This window comes from Odocoileus virginianus, chromosome 28, assembly GCF_023699985.2.
Source record: "Odocoileus virginianus isolate 20LAN1187 ecotype Illinois chromosome 28, Ovbor_1.2, whole genome shotgun sequence".
Classification (NCBI taxonomy): domain Eukaryota; kingdom Metazoa; phylum Chordata; class Mammalia; order Artiodactyla; family Cervidae; genus Odocoileus; species Odocoileus virginianus.
Genome location: NC_069701.1, coordinates 24,468,688 through 24,486,710, shown reverse-complemented (window position 1 = coordinate 24,486,710; position 18,023 = coordinate 24,468,688). Strand labels below are relative to the sequence as shown.

The 18,023-nt window shown below is 38.7% G+C and overlaps 1 protein-coding gene across 6 annotated transcripts in view; it reads right to left on the bottom strand.

The window, feature by feature from the left end:
* The window catches only part of CCDC15 (coiled-coil domain containing 15), a 47,216-nt gene that overhangs the window by 7,645 nt on the left and 21,548 nt on the right, over positions 1 to 18,023 (bottom strand). For 4 of the 6 annotated variants that reach the window (XM_020894963.2, XM_020894959.2, XM_020894957.2 and 1 more), the window contains 2 exons: positions 13,833 to 13,925; positions 13,574 to 13,677 (listed from right to left, as the gene is read on the bottom strand). In XM_020894963.2, the coding sequence (XP_020750622.2) occupies positions 13,574 to 13,677; positions 13,833 to 13,925 (197 nt within the window). Of the gene's footprint in view, positions 1 to 9,815; positions 10,060 to 13,573; positions 13,678 to 13,832; positions 13,926 to 18,023 lie in introns of those variants that run through there. The other 2 variants (XM_070457339.1, XM_020894961.2) reach the window with 2 other exon arrangements.

Below are 18,023 nucleotides of genomic sequence, written 5' to 3'. Positions count from 1 at the left end.
ACATTACTTTGCCTACAAAGATCCATATAGTCAAAGCTATGGTTTTTCCAGTAGTCACGTATGGATGTAAGAGCTAGACAATAAAAAAAGCTCAGCACTGAAGAATTGATGCCTTCGAACTGTGTGCTGGAGAAGACTCCTGAGAGTCCCTCGGACTGCAAAGAGATCAAATCAATCAATCCTAAAGGAAATCAACCCTGAATATTCATTAGAAGCACTGATGCTGTTGAGTATATTTTCAAATGCTTATTAGCCATATTTATATATTATTTCCTTAGGAGAAATGTCTATTTAAACCCTTTGTCTACTTTTTAATTGGGTTATCTTTTTATTACTGAGTTGTAAGAGTCCTTTTATATATTCTGACTCCAAGTCTCTCATCAGATAAATGATTTGCAAATAATTTCTCCTATCTTTAGTTGTTTTTTTCACCTTCTTTCTAGTTTTTAATTTTGATGAAGTCCGACTTATCAATCTTCTCTTTTACTGTTCGTTGGACAAATGACTTTTGACAAATGCACTAAAGTATGCAGTGGAGAAAGAATAACTTCAGCAAGAGGATATCCATATACAAAAAAACTACTTCACACTACACACAAAATGAACTCAAATTGGATCACAGACTTAAATGATAATCTTTTTAGAAAAAAACAATAACAAATTTTTGTGACCTTGGGTTAGGCAATGATTTCTTGACTATGACACCAAAAGTACAATCTCTTTAGTCACTTAAGAAATGTAAACTAAAACCACAATGAGGTATCACTACATATCCTATTCAAATGGCTAAAATGAAAAAGACTGATCATACTAAGCGTTGGCAATGATGTAAGGGAACTTGAACTCTCTTACACTGCTGGTGGTAACATAAAGTGGTACAACTACTTTAGAAAACCATTGGACAGTTTCTTTAACAACTGAAATACATACCTACTATGATGATCCAGTCCACTCTCAGGTATTCACCCAAGAGAAAAGGTAACATATTTCCAAAGACTGCAGCTTTATCTGTATTAGCCCCAAACTGGAAACAACCCAAATGTCCGTCAACCTTTGAATGTATAAACAAATTGTGGTATATCCAAACAATGGAATACTGTCTATAAAAAAAGGAATAAACTCTTGATACCACCACAACAAAGACAAATCTTCAAAATAATTACTCTGCATAAAAGGAGGTAGGCCAGGACTTCCCTGTGGTACAGTGGATAGGAGTCTGCCTACCAATGCAGGGGACAGGGGTTCAATCCCTGGTCCTGGAAGATCCTGCAGCAGAACAACTAAACCCATGAGCCACAACTACCGAGCCTATGCTCTGGAGCGCACGAGATGCAACGACTGAGCCCGTGTGCTGCAGCGACTGAAGCCCTCGCACTGACAGCCTGTGCTCCACAACGAGAAGCCACTACAAGGAGAAGTCCACACGCTGCAACTAGAGAGTAGTCCCCACTCTCTGCAACTAGAGAGAGCCCACACACAGCAATGATGACCCAGCGCAACCTCCACAAAATAAAATTAATTTTTTAAAAAAGGAACTGGGCCAATCCCACTCCTAGGTATATATCCAGAGAGAATCATAGTTTGAAAAGATGCATGCACTCTTGGTGTTTATTGCAGCACTATTTAAAATAGTCAGGACATGGAAGCAATCCAGATGTCCACTGACAGAGGAATGGATAAAGAAGATGTGATACATATATACAATGAAATATTACTCAACCATAAAAGGGACAGCATACTGCCATTTGCAGAGATGTAGATGGATCTAGAGACTGTCACAGAAGGTGAACTCAGTCAGAAAGAAAAAAACAAATATTGCATAATATTGCTTATCTGTGGAATCTAGAAAAACAACAGAGATGAACTTAAGTGCAAAGCAGAAATACAGACACAGAGAATACACTCACGGATGCCAAGGGGGACGGGATGGGCTGGGAGACTGGGGCTGGCATGTACGCTGCTAAGTACAGAGCATGTGACTGGGGAGAGCCTGCTCTGCGGGCTCCGCGGGGGCCAGGGAAGGGAGCCCACAGAAGAGGGGGCACGTGTACGCGTGTGACTGACTCACTCTGCTGGACAGCAGGAAGCGAACAGAACACTGTACAGCAACTACACTCCAACGCAATTTATTCAAGCTACAAGGCGCTGGGCACAGGAGTCCACGTTGCACACTGGTCTACAGACACAGCACGCAAGCAGCTGCCTGAGGAAGCGCGGGCTGCAAAGGGAGAGGAACCACCGAGGGCACGCGGAAGCTGAGGGTGATCGGCGTGTTCACTGTGCTGACTACAACAGTCATTTCATGTGTGTGTCTGTGGACGTGTGAAATTGTATATGTGCAGTTTACTGAACATCAATTATACTTATTTTGAAAAAACACCTTCTAGCAGAGAGCAAAAAACACCTTCTAGTTGTACAATGAGAAAACTGTCAGAAAACCTAATTTAAGAGCTTTTGTTAAGAAATATAACTAATTCAGGACTTTCCTCATGGTTCAGTGGTAAAGAATCCGCCTTGCAATGCAGAGAACACAGATTCAATCCCTGGTTGGCAAGCTAAGATCCCACATGCCACCAAGCAACTAAGCCTGTGCCCTGCAACTACTGAGCCTGTGCCACAATGAGAGAACCCAGGAACCTCAACGAAAGACCCTGCATGCCACAACTATGATCTGACACAGCCAAATAAGTAAATATTTTTTTAAAAAAGCAATATAATTCAAGACTAGAACTTACAGATGTATGCTGATAATGTTAATTGCTAAAAATGACTTTGAAACAAATGAGCTGCTATTTTCTGAACAGTAGTATGAGGTCAATTCACACACCTCTTCAACAAAGCATGGTCTGCTGAAAATTCTGGGCTTCCATCCATTTGTAGCAGCCTGTTTACTCCAGGGGAATTCTGGGCTTCCTTTGTTAGATTGATACAGGTATACACTAAAAACCAGGAAGCTGTCCTACAAAGGCTCAAAGATCAGGCACTGGAAAAGTACAAGAAACTTGATGTGCAACTAAGTTCATCCAGATTCTGTCACCTCCAGTAGAGGTGACAAGTCCATTCTAAACAAGGATTTTCTTATAACTGTTGGGCACACTTTTCATTCTTTCTTGAGCTATAAGTCTACTAGGAGTATTCCTCAAACAGTCTAGAACATAAAAAAAGCTTTTATGGTATGTTGTTGTCATTGTTTAGTTGCTAAGTCATGTCTGACTCTGGGACCCCATGAACTGCAGCATGCCAGGCTCCCCTATCCTTCACTGTCTTCCACTGAAGTCGGCGAAGGTATCTTAACCACTTCATCCTCTGCTGTCCCCTTCTCCTCTTGCCCTCAATATTTCCCAGCATCAGGGTCTTTTCCAGTGAATCAGCTCTTTGCATAAGGTGGCCAACGTTTTGGAGCTTTAGCTTCAGCATCAGTCCTTCCAATGAATATTCAGGGTGGATTTCTTTTAGGATGGACTTAGGTTTGGACTTGAGGTTTGATCTCCTTGCTGTCCAATGGACACTACTCAAGAGTTTTCTCCACACCAGAGTTCAAAAGCATCAAGTCTTCAGCGCTCAGCCTTCTTTATGGTCCAACTCTCACATCTGTACATGACTACTGGAAAAAGCAGAGTTTTGACTATACGGGCCTTTGTCGGCAAAGTGATATCTCTGCTTTTTAATACACTGCCTAGGTTTGTCGTGGCTTTCCTTTCAAAGAGCAAGTGTCTTTTAATTTCAAGGCTTCAGTCACTGTCTGCAGTGAGTTTGGAGCACAAGAAAATAAAATCTGTCACTGCTTCCACTTTTTCCCCATCTATTTGCCATAAAGTGATGGGACCGAATGTCATGTTAGGTTTTCAAATGTTTCGTGTTAAGCCAGCTTTTTGACTTTCCTCTTTCATCCTCATCAAGAAGCTCTAAAGAGCTTCCTTCACTTTCTGGGAAGAGGAAAGAAGATCCTCTTCACTTTCTGCCATTAGAGTGGTATCATCTCCATATCTGATTGTTGATATTTCTCCTGGCAATCTTGATTCCACCTTGTGATTCATCCAGCCTGGCATTTCACATGATGTACTCCGCATAGAAGTTAAATAAGCAGAGTGATGATATATAGTCTTGTTGTATTCCTTTCCCAGTTTTGAACCGGTCAGTTGTTTCATGTCCAGTTCTAACTGCTGCTTCTTGACCCACATACAGGTTTCTCGGGAGATAGGTAGGTGGTCTAGTATTCCCATCTCTTTAAGAATTTTCCACAGTATGTTGTGATCCATACAGTTAAAGGCTTTAGTGTAACCAATGAAGCAACAGTACAAATTTCTCTGGAATTCCTTTGCCTTCTCCAACGAATGTTGGCAATTTGATCTCTGATTCCTCTGCCTTTTCTAAATCAGCTTATACATCTGGAAGTTCTCAGTTCACCTACCGCTGAAGCCTAGCTTGAAGGATTTTGACCATAACCTTGCTAGCATGTAACATGAGCACAATTGTACAGCAATTTGAACATTCTTTGGCACTGCCCTTCTTTGGGATTGGAATGAAAACTGATCTCTTCCAGTCCTGTGGCCACTGCTGTGTTTTCCAAAGTTGCTGACGAACTGAGTACAGCACTTTAACAGCGTCATCTTCTAGGATTTTACATAGCTCAGCTGGAATTCTATTACCTCCACTAGCTTTTTCATAGTAATGCTTCCTAAGGCCCACTTGACTTCACACTACAGGATGTCTGGCTCTACGTGAGTGACTACACCATCATGGTTTTCAGGTCATTAAGACCTTTTTCGTATAGTTCTTCATATAGTTCTTCTGTGTATTCTTGCCACCGCTTCTTAATCTCTTCTGCTTCTGTTAGGTTGCTTCTGTCCTCGCTACCATGCCCATCCTTACATAGTTTTCTCCTGATACCTCCAATTTTCTTGAAGAGATCTCTAGTTTTCCCCATTCTGTTGTTTTCTTCGATTTCTGTGCACTGTTCATTGAAGAAGGCCTTCTTATCTCTCCTTGCTATTCTCTGGAACTCTGCATTCAGTTGGGTACATCTTTTCCTTTCTCCCCTGCCTTTCGGTTTCTTCTTTCCTCAGTATTTGTAAAGCCTCTTCAGACAACCGCTTTGTCTTCGTGCGTTTCTTTTTTTTTGGTAATGGTTTTGGTTACTGTCTCCTGTACAATGTTAAGAATCTCCATCCATAGTTCTTCAGGCACTGTCTACCAGATCTTATCCCTTGAATCTATTCGATCCTCCACCGTACAATCGTAATGGATTGGTTTAGGTCATACCTGAATGGCCTTGTGGTTTTTCCTACTTTCTTCAATTTAAGCCTGAATTTTGCAATAAGAAACTGATGATCTGAGTCACAGTCTGTTCCAGGGCTTCTTTTTGCCAACTGTATAGAGCATCTCCATCTTTGGCTGCGAAGAATATAATCAATTTGATTTTGATATTGACAATCTGGGATAGCCACCAACCCCTGGTGGCCCAGATGGTAAAGAATCTGTCTACAATGCAGGAGGCCCAGGTACGACCTCTGGGTTGGGAAGATTCCCTGGAGAAAAGCATGGCAACCCACTCCAGTATTCTTGCCTGGAGAATTCCATGGACAGAGGAACCTGGCGGGATACAGTCCATGGGGTCCCACAGAGTCAAAAACGACTGAGCATGCACGGTGACCATCTGGTGATGTCTATGTGCAGAGTCATCTCTTGTGTTGTTGGCAAAGGGTGTTTGCTATGACCAGTGTGTTCTATTGACAAAACTTCCTACTTTTGCATTCCAATCTCCTATGATGAAAAGGACATCTTTTTTTGGTATTAGTCCTAGAAGGTGTTGTAGGTTTTCACAGAACCGGTCAACTTCAGCTTCTTTGGAATTAGTGGTTGGGGCATAGACTTGGATTACTGTGATATTGAATGGTTTATTTTGTAAATGAACCGAGGTCATTCTGGTGTTTTTGAGACTGCACTCATGTCCTGCATTTTGGACTCTTTTGTTGACTATGAGGGCTACTCCATTTCTTCTAATGGATTCTTGCCCACAGTAGTGGATATAATGGTCATCTGAATTAAATTCGCCCTTTCCCCTGCATTTTAGTTCACTGATTCCCAAGATGTCGATGTTCACTCTTGCCATCTCCTGCTTGGCTACGTCCACTTTACCGTGATTCATGGTCCTAACATCCCAGGTTCTTATGCAATACCGTTCTTTACAACACTGGATTTTACTGCCACCACCAAACACATTTGCAACTGAGCATTGTTTCTGCTTTGGCCCAGCCACTCCATTCTATCTGGAGCTATGAGTAATTGTCCTCGGCTCCTCTCCAGTAGCATACTGGACACCTTCTGGCCTTGGGGGGCTCATCTTCCAGTGTCATATCTTCTTGCTTTTTCAGACTGTTCATGGGGTTCTCGCAGCAAGAATACTGGAGAATTGGCAAGAATACTAGCCATTCCCTCCTCCAGTGAACCACATTTTGTCAGAACTCTTCACTATGACCCGTCTGTCTTGGATGGCCCTGTATGGCATGGCTCATAGCTTCACTGCATTATATAAGTCCCTTCACCATGACAAGGCTGTGATCCATGAAGGGGATCACAATCAAACTCAAATGCAATATAAAGTTGGAACAAGGTAGAAGTAAGAAATCTAAATACTCCAACTTGTGTAGAGAGATGTTTTATTCCTAGTAAGGATCAAGATATAAAGGCGTATCAGGCAGTGCACTAGGAACATGAGAAAGGTAATGTGGAGAAGAGCCACAGCACACATGCTTATTTACACCTGAATTTTCTTTTTTTGGCCATGCTGCATAGCATGCAAGATCTTACTTCCCTGACCAGGGATTGAACCCGTGCTCACTACAGTACATGTGCAGAGTCCTAACCACTGAACTGCCAGGGAATTCCCCACAATTGACTTCAAAATATACATCAATTTGCTCTCTGAAAATATAATGCATGATATAAGTAAGAGAACAAAAGGAAGAGGTTAAAAAAGTATAAAAGTTTAAATATGAGCCTAGGATCATAGGTGCCCTTCACTAAGGATCTATTTACATAAAGATCTTTTCCCAAAGAGAGCCAGTTTAAAAAAGTAAATGTTTTGAGGACATTCATATTTGATTAATTCAATAACTCCTGAGCTGGTGAAAAATGCAAATGTGAAAAGATTTTTCTACAGGTGAGAAATCGAACTGAGGTTTTCAATTGTTGCTGTTGTTTAGTTGTGTCTGACTGTTTTGCAACCCCATGGACTATAGCCCACCAGGCTCCTCTGTCCATGGGATTTCTCAGACAAGAATACTGGAGTGGGTTGCCATCTCCTTCTCCAGAGTATCTTCCCCACCCAGGTATCAAATCCTCATTTCCTGCATTGGCAGGCGAATTCTTTACCACTGAGCCACCAGGGAAGCCTCAGGTTTTCAAGAGTGAAACTTAAATGGAGCCAAGTGAATAATAACATAACGGTTTAGTTACTGGTATAATTCTCCACAGGATTCCCAGGTGGCAATAGTGGTAAAGAACCTGCCTGCCAATGCAGGAGATATGAGATGCTGGTTCGATCCCTGGGTCAGGAAGACCCCCTGGAAGAGGGCATGGCAACCCACTCCAGTATTCTTGTCTGGAGAATTCCATGGACAGAGGAGCCTGGAGGATTACAGTCCATAGGGTCACAAAGAATCAGACACACTCAAGTGACTTAGCACACACACACATAATTCTCTATACCATTTATTCTCTATACCTATAAACTAAGAGCTAAGGAAACATGTCAGCATTGTTTCTCAAACGTGGGTAACAGGAAATTACTGGAAATTGTTGGTAACAGGACAATTACTAGCAGTGATGGAATCAGCCCTTTCCCCTTCTCCCCCCTAGTCAGTCCTCTTCTCACAGTCAAACATCTTGAGTCTAGCCTTTTCCTCTCTGATCTCCTCTTCCCTCCAATACGGCTTTTAAGACCCATCAATCACTCCACAAAAAAACCCTAAGGTCATTGGTGGCCTACAGGTTAATCCATCTAGCATTTACATTTTCAACAGGGGTGACATTATACCCAAGGCAGCAAAAACTGATTCGAGGGAGCAAAATATCTTAGATGTTAAAATAGTTTGTGGCCCTCAAAAAGGTCATAGTACATAAGCAGAAGTATACCATGTCTATTTCTTACTCTAGAAGAGGGCATTCTCCATTTCTTATTCTATGCCTTCTCCCTAGGTGACTTTTTGCATACCATCTGATTCTGCGACCACCCCTATCATCTGTAACTCATTAAGCTCCAGCTCCAGCAAAGACCATTCCTCTGAGATTTAAACCTATTTAACTGCCTGCCAGTTTGACATTCCACTTGAGTGTCTCAAAGGTATTTATCTGGGAAAAGGATCCACAGCTTTGGTTAGATTCTCAAGTGAAGAACTACTGCCACACAGTAGTTTCAGAAAGGATCTTAACAATAAAAATTGGCAAAACCAACTTAAAAAGTTGATAAAAACAATTACTTTATAAACCTCTCAAATGTCTTTAAAGCTTCTTGCGTAAATATACCTTTTAGTTGATACACACAACAGAACCTTAATTAGGTTGGAAATCAAGATGTCAACATTAGGGGTTTTTCCCAGGGCACTGACGTGAATACAATTACAGTGGTTCTCGGGTCATGCTAAACCCAATGTCAAACTTTCAGTAAAAGAGGATAAGAATATAAAACTCTGCAAATTGATTTGTCAACTTGCTATACTGAGTGTTTGCATAACAGCAAGTAGAAGGCAACATTTACATTTTGAAAAGAAGCCTGAAGAGAAAGCAGTATCACAGGCAAAGTACACTAAAAATACATTCTTATAATTACAACAACTCAAAATCTCTCATTAGCCATATTTCATATAAGGTCATGCCACTAATCCTTTACAAAGTTAAACTTTGTAATAGAGATCTAGAACTAAAATTGAAGACTTTTTGGCTCTATGAATTCATACTTCTTGAGCAATCACAGAAATCTGCCAACACTAACACTGTCAAATAAAGGGAACTCTGCATTCAAGAATAAGAAGTAGCTTTATTTCAGGGGTTTAAAGAGGTGTCTGCTAGAAAAATAACTTAAGGAGATGAATGAAATCTTCCTCTTCAGTACAACAGGATTAAGGTCTAATCTAGCACAGTCTAAATCTCTGCCTGCCAATCCTGTTTTCCTATTCAACCTTTTTCTCTCTTGCTTGATTCTGATAGTATTCTTCCTTAGTGATTCCTGAAATCATTACTAAAAATAATATTTCCTACTGGATGCTCTACTTGAATTTCCTTTAGGCACTTCAAATCCAATTTGCCCCAAACTAAACTTATCTTCTCCACCTCTACCTCCTTGCTGGAAAATCTGTTTCAAAGCAGTTCATTAGGTAAATGGGCTAAGGGTGACCTAAGCCATAAACCTGGAACTTATCTTTGAATTCTCCTCTAGCAGTATCTTATCAATTCTACGTCTTTTGCTCTTAAAATTGCCTCCTCCTCACTGCCTCCCTGGCCCTGGCTTATAACTTAATGAAGTTACAAACTTCAAAGCAGTTAGGTGATAGAATTGAATAAATTCAGGATTGAATCCCAGTTCTGCCACTGTTAAGTTGATCTTTATCTTAAGCAACTTAGTTAACCTCTCTGGGGCTCATTTTCTCATTTGTAAAATAAAAAGAATAATCTCCTAATATCTAGTCTTAGCCATTTTACCCATTCCTCACAATGTGTCTAAGTGACTCCTATTTTCAGGATAAAATCCCAAATCCTTATAACATACGAAGTTCTTTATAACCTTTCCTCATTTCACAAGGCTTACCTCCTGCCATTCTATCAGCTGCAGTCACACCCACTCAGACGAGTCATGTCCTCCCGTGTTGCGCCTTTCACAGTGTCAGTCTTTCTGCTGCAGTTCCTGCCTCCTCGTGGTCCAGCCGGTTCCTGCTGTCATACCCTTCCTCTGACCCTTCACAGCTCAGCCCGGGAAGTCTTCCCTGTGCTGCCACACAGGGACCCCAACTTTGAGTTCAAAACAGTCTCTGTGCTCTCATTCCTTCTAGTTTTTTCCTTCTACTGACATTAGAAGAAAGATTTTACTAATATTTTACTTGATATTTTTTACATTTATGTTGATCAAAGAAATTAGTCTGTAATATTGCTATCTTTTAATATCCAAGACAGGTTGATTTTAAGGTTATATTGGCTTCTATAATTATGTGGCAAGTATCCCTGTTTTCCATTCTCTGGAATATTTTATGTAAAACTTAGTGCTATTTTTTCCCTTAAATATTTGGCAACTAACATTTATTGAGCACATACTACATGCCAGATTCTACACTAAGTTCATTTGCCATGTTACCTCATTTAATCCTCACAGCAACTTTCTGAGGTGTATATTCCTCTTTTACCTGTTTTATAGAGAAGAAACTAGGACTAATAGAAAGTAACTTTCCCAAAGTCACAAAGCTGGTGGGCAGCAGAGCTAGGACTTGAACACTAATCTCCCCCGGTTCTTAATCACATGCTCTATTGTCTTGTAATACTTAACATATCACACTATAATTATTCATTTATTTGCCTCTCCATTAGTCAGTGGAATCTCTCTACTAAGATCCTTGAAAGATGGGCTCATATCTTCCATATTTTGTATGCTTTAAATCTAGCATGTCTACCAATTAATAGATTCTCAGTAAACAGCTGCTAAATGAATAAATGAAGACATATCATTTGATTCTCATAACAACTGGGTGAGGTAAAGTGGTTACTATCAATTCCTATGTAGAAAGCAGGTAAATGTTTATTTTAGAATGCTGCTAAAGTGTTTTTCGTCTTTAAGTTAAAACAAATAACCCCCATGCAAAGAAGGGCATACATTTCTTTTCTTCAACAGTAAAAAGCAAAAAATAATTTTATATTATTTGCAAACTGTCATTGACAACAGATTTAATGTTCTGATACCATCTGTAAGACAGAGACCTTCATATTTCTTCTGGGGTCAAGAGTATAAATCCAACAAGAAAAAGATTATCCATTGAGAAAATGGCAATAAAACAAAAGCCTTAAGCAGAAAAGCTTTCAAAGAAGGTCAGCAGAACAGCTAAAGAAGAATTCCCCACTGACTATACCATGTGGTAGGCATGTCATAAGAAGATTTAAGGTAGACATAAAATACCCACAGCAGAGATGTCTTGACTTCAATTAGATGAACTAAAATTTCCATTCTGTGTTTTGCCTGATAAGTCTATAAAAATGCTTATATATGGGCACCACAGAATTCAGATTTTTTTCTTTTTGATGGAGATCAGATCATAATTATGGCAAAATGACTAAATTGTAGTATGACAAATCTGGCTTAGATATAAGAATGGACTTCCTGAGAGCCAATGTCCTTAGATTCTGAAACTATTATCCAGGGTATTATATAACTACAGTCCCAAAGAACATTGAAATAGAAAAGATCCTTGAACTATTTGTTTAAATAGTTAGAATTCTGCCTAAAGGCTACCCTACGTAACTTCACGAGGATTGTTCCAAGCCTCTCTCTTCTAATCCCAATCCAAAACACACATACACATACACTTTTTTACTGCAGCAGCTTTTGCCAAGTCACTTTTAGGACAACAATATTATAACATGTCTCAAAGGGGGGAAAAAATTTGAGAATAAAAACATACCAAAGGAACTACTAAGCACCTCACAGGAAAACCATTCTCACCAGTGGACTGCCACATAAAAATTTCAGAAGGCTTTGTGGTCTTTATAGATAAAAAAAACAAGACATTAATCTAAGGGGCTCTTACTGCTTAGGCTCCCAGAATCATATATATAAATAATAAAAAATTGAAATGCAGAAAGAATAGAAAAAAATTATTTCTCCCAGTGAAAGACAATTCTTAAACATCCTGGAATGCTTAATTTAATCACTGTGTTCATCATCATTGTTCTTGCAAAAAGTTTTGCTTCCGTTGGGCCCATGGCTTGGGAGAAGTTCAGGGGTGGTTAAGACGCTGTCCTGGGGAAGAAGGCAGACGCCTGGGCAGAAGCCCTAAGGTCAGGGGCTAATAGGTGAAGCAGGGCCCCTAACAGACCACCAGGTCTTCTTATTTTAATTTAAAGTAAAACTGATGTTCACGAGAGAAATTAAGTCTATAAATGTTGCTTTCTTATAAAGTTCTTGTCAGGTTGGTACTAAGATTATGTTGGCCTCTACAATTATTTGGGAAATATTCACTATTTTCCATCCTCTAGAATAGCTTATATAAATTCCGGTGTTATTTTTTCCCTTAAATATTTGGGATCCCCTAATGCAGACATCTGAGCCTGGATCTAAACTTGAATTTTTCTTTTTGGTAAGATTTTTTTCAAAAAGTGATTTAATTTGTTTACATTCCATAAATGATTTTTTTGGTGGGGTTAGTCAGATTTCTATTTCTTCTTGCATTCATTTTGTTCTTTTTAAGAGTTTGTCTATTTCATCAAAGTGTTCAAATTTTCTAATGTCTTCTTATCAACATTTAATGTTTCTAGGCTCTGTAGTAATGGCTTCTTTCTTATTCCTAATATTGGTAAATGATGCCTTCTTTCAAGTAACAGTTTTAATACTTCCATTCCAATTTAATGTCTTTTATTTATTTCTCTTGCCTAACTGCTCAGGCTAGGACTTCCTATACTATGTTGAATAGAAGTGGCAAGAATGGGCATTCTTGTCTTGTTTCTGATCCTAAAGGAAAAGCTTTCAGCTTTTCACCATGGAGTATGATGTCAGCTATGGACTTGTCACATATGGCCTTTATTATGTCAAGGTAAATGTCCTCTATATTCACTTTGTTGAGAGCTTTTATCATAAATGAATGTTGAATTTTGCCAAGTGCTTTTTCTCCATCTATTGAGACAATCACATGATCTTAATCATTCATTATGTTAATCTGGTGTATCACATTGATTGATCTGTGGATCTGAACCACCCTTGCAATTGCAGAATAAATTCCACTTGATCCTGGTATGCAGTAGTTTCTTAGAAAAATGAACATGCTCTTACCATATGATCTAGCAAATGTACTCATTATTTACCCGAAGGAGCTGAAAATTTATGCCCACACAAAACCTACACATGGATGTTTAAAGCAGCTTTATTATAACTGCCAAATCTTGGGGAAAAACCAAGACATCCTTCAGGAAGTGAATGGACAAATAAACTGTAGTACATCCAGGTGTTAGAGTATTATTTGTCCATATGTAAAATAGGGTTATGATGTGTCAGTGTAGGTTCATGAGTTGTAACAAATTCACCACTATGGTACAGGATATTGACAGTGGAGGAAGTAGTCCATGTGTACGGGTAAGAAGTAAATGGGGACTGTCTGGACTTTGTTTAATTGTGCTATGAATCTAAAACTGTTCCAAAAAATTAAGTCTATTAAAAAAATATAACTCTTAACCATCTTTTGACATTGCAACCCAGATCAAAAATAGTTGTTTCCACTACGAATAAGAAGGTAAAACCACTGCCTGACTCTTTCTAAAATTCAGCTTCCAAAATGATCTTAGCAGGTAATTTACAGCTCACAATGAGGATCAAAGAACTTACTTCTCAATTTTCTTCTTATGTTCTTTTTGCCTTTGTTGTTCTTTCACTTGTTCTCTTTCAATATCCATGAAAAGTCGTCTATACCTCAGGTATTGCTTTTGACGCTAAAGAAGAGAAGTAAAAACTGTTAAGACTCTGCTCTCAGAGACTTTCCAAGAAAGGAAAATATCTTTAAACTACTAGCTCGGTATGTTAGGACACAACAAATTGCTTCCAATCTCACATATACTGATGTCCAAAAGCCATTACCACTACATACCTCTTTCTTGTCTTCCTCTTGACTTACTCCAGACTGAAGTGCCAGGGGAGTTTGAAACTCAGTGTTCAATCTTGATTGATACTCGTCACCAACCTGTTAGGAAGTCCAGTCACACAAAGTGACAAAACTGCCAAAAGCTAGACCTATGAACACTTTTGATAATTTTATCTACTAATTCTTTCCTCCTGCAATCTTGAGCTCAACTAGATTTAAAAAGTTAAACATATATATATATATATATATATAAAAGAATAAAATTTTAAGAAAGAATAAAAGGAATTAATCAAACAAAAACAAAAGACTCAGGTCAAAGACATGGATGAATTCATGACAAATCAAAATGTTCAGAAGCCTTCTAAAATAGTCACTTGAAATCATTCTATTATGACTGTGTGCCTGGGATCAAATACAGGGATATAAAATTAGATCTCTTACTATCTCATATCTATAATAATTTTCAATTTGTACACATTATTGATGGTGTGAATTTAGAGAATAAAAGCTTGAAAGAAAATATTATAGCAATCAGCTGTCATGGCAGGGAAGAAACTAGAGCTTATTTTCTCCCAAAGTACTAGGAAAGCCTGTTGATATAATTTAGTATACTTACTTTGACATTATATGGTTCAAATTATGATCTCTAACTTTTAGAAGTACAAGTTTTAAATTACGTTGATCTTTTTAGCGTAAAAGTTATTTATTAAAAAGAAGTTATTTATCTGTTAGCAAAGTTGCAAGATAGAAGATTAGTATTCAAAAATCAATTACATTTTTATGTTCTTGCAATAAACAATTTGAAAATGAAATTAAGGGTAAAATCCATATAATACACCATCAAAACACACCTTAGGGATAAATTTAATAAAAGAAATATAAATTATATACACTGAAACCTACAAAAACATGTTAAAAGAAATAAAAGATCTAATTGAGTGAAAAGACATCTCCTGTTCATGAATCAGAAGATTTAACACTGTTAAGATGGCAAATGAATCAACAGATTTAATACCGTCTGCATCAACATTTAAGTTGATGGGACTTCCCCGGCAGTCCAATTGTTAATATTTCACCTTCTAGATCTCCCTGCTGGTCCAGTGGTTAAGACTCCACCTGCCAAAGCAGGGGACATGAGTCTGACCCTTGGTCTAGGAATATTCCACATGCCACAGGCAACTAAATCCATGCCCCACAACTACTCAGCCCACGCTCTAGAGCCTGTGTGCCACAACTACTGAAGTCTGCACACCCAGAGCTTGGGCTCTGCAACAGGAGAAGCCATGGCAATGAAAAGCCTGTACACCACAACTAGACAAAGCCTGCCTGCAGCACTGAAGACTCACCTTCCAATGCAGGAGATGGGGGTTCGATCCCTGTTCCGGGAACTAAGATCTCACAGGCCTTGCAGCACAAAAACCAAAGCATAAGACAGAAGCAATATTGGAAAGAAAAAAAAAAAAAACCTCAAAAAAGACTTCAAAAATGGTCCACAGAAAAAAAAAAATCTTAAAAAAAATTCAGTTTACTTCTCTGTAGAAGTTGACAAGGTAACCCTTAAATTCATAGACCCAGAATAGCTGAGACGATCTTGAAACAGAGAACAAAGGTGGAGAACTCATTCTTTTCAATTCAAAACTTAATTAAAAAAATAAGCTGCACTAATCAATGCAGTGTGGTACTAGCGTAAGGACAGACCCACAGATGAGTGGAATAGAACTGGTAGTTCTATTATAAACTCATATTTACAATCAACTGATTTTTGACAAGAGTGATGAGAACTCAGTGGGTAAGAAGAGTCTTTTCAACAAATGATGTTGGGTCACCCTGGATACACACATGCCGAAAAGAATGAAACTGGACCCCTACCCAACACCATACATGAAGATTAATGCAAAGTGGATCACAGACCTGAATGCAAGAGATGTAAGATTTTTAGAGAAATACAAAGGAGTACTAGGTGATGGTTTCTTAGATATGACATCAAAAGCACAAGCCACAAAACAGTAAATAATATGGACTTCATCAAAATTAAAAACTTCTGTGCTGCAAAAGAAACCACTTAGAAAGTGAAAAGACAACCCTTAGGATAGGAAAAAACATTTGCAAATCACAAAATAAATAAGGGTACTATGTGTAGAATATATTAAGAACTCACATAACTTAATAATCAAAAGGCAAATAATCCAATTAGAAATTGGGCAGAGGACTTTAATAGTTTTCTAAAGAAAATACACATATGGCCAATAAGCACATGAAAAGATGCTCATCATTAACATTAAGAAAATGTAAACCAAAACCACAATGAGATATTATTGCACACCCATTAAGAGAGCTATAATTAAAAAGAAAAAAGACAATAACAAGTGTTCGTGAGGATGTGGAGAAACAGAAACCTCATAATACTGCTGGTAAGAATGAACAGCACTGTACCACTTCGGAAACCAGTTTGGCAGTCCCTCCCCAAAGGTTAAGCATATGGATACCATAAGTCTCAGCAATTTCCCTCCTACTTATACACCCAAGGAAAACGGAAACACATATCACAGAAAAACATATAAACAAATGTTCACAGCAGCACTATTCACTGTTAATAGTCAAGAAGTAGAAACAATCCAAATGCCTATCAACTGATGAATGGATAAATAAAATATGCTACATGCATACAATGGAATATTATCCAACAAATACGAATGAAGCACTGCTACATGCTACAAGGTCTATGAACTTGGAAAACATTATGCTAAGTGAAAGAACTCAGTGATAAAAGGCCATTCTATGATCTCTTTTATATAAAATGTCCAGAACAGGCAAATCAAAGAGATAAAAAGTAGACTAATGGTTGCCTAGGGCTGGGGTTGGAGGTAAGGGGCAAAAGGGAATGAGCTTGCTAAAGGTATGTGACTTCTGGGCAGTGATGAAATATTCTAGGAGTGACTATGGTAAAGCTTGCACAACATTCTGAACATAGTAAAAACACTGAATTGTACATTTTCAATGGGTTACCTGTATGGTATACAAAGCAGCCAGGCTTCATTATTTGACTACTCCTTATTTGTGAATTTGCCTATTCACCAAGATGTATTTGTTTTCACAGAATTAATGCTCACAGTGCTTGTGGTCACCTCCAGACATGAACTGTGTTGTGAAAAATCTGAGTCATCAGATGGACATGCTGCCAGCTAAGGTCAAACACTGTGATGCTCTGCCTCCTTGTTTCAGCCTTCATACTGTAAACAAGTATCCTTTCAAATGTACATTGAGTGCAAAGCTTTTTGCATTTTTGCGCTTTTTTTGGTTGATTGTGCTATTTAAAACACCCCTCAAGCACAGTGCTCAAGTACTACCTAGTGTTTTTAGCATAAGAAGGTTGTGATGTGCCTTATGGAGAAAATACATCTATTAAATAAGCTTCATTCAGGCATGAGCTATAGTGCCGCTGGCCCTGAGTCCAATGTTAATGAATCAACAATACATATTAACAAGGTGTCTACACAGAAATTCACACAAAACAGTTAAGCAATGGTTCAATATTGACTAAAATTCAGTTGCAGTATTTACGGCAAGCTTATAGAACATAACTATTATGAATAAAGAGAACTGACTATATACCTCAATAAAGTTTGTTTGTTACAGATAAAACCTAAAAACAATATGTAGCAAAAGGTTAATGGTGACTATCTCTGTAATTTGGGGTCTTTCTTCCTTATTAGTTATTTACTTTTTGCTGTAATAAAAATGAAACAATTTTTTCTGCTTTCATAAAGTAAGAAAGGACTTCCCCAGTGGTCCAGTGGTTAAGAATCTGCCTGCCAATGCAGGAGACACAGGTTTGATCCCTGGTCCAGGAAGATTCCACATGCTGTGGAGCAGCTAAGCCTGTGCGTCTCAACCACTGAAGCCCATGGCCCCAGAGCCTGTGCACCACAACAAGAGAAGCCACCACGATGAGAAGCCAGCACCCCACAGCTCCAGAGAGCCTGCGTGCAGCAACGAAGACCCAGTGCAGCCAAAGTAGAGGAAAAGACATTTTTTTAAAGTAAGAAAAACTGGACTTCCAGCATGGGCCAACGAGTAAGCCCATTCTGAGCCTCTAGCTCTCTCTCACTGATTCTAAGTAAAAATTGTAGGAAATGTGGCTCTAAGTATCTGGAGAGTATATGGGTGGGGTACCCTGAAGAGGGGTGAGTTTGGAAC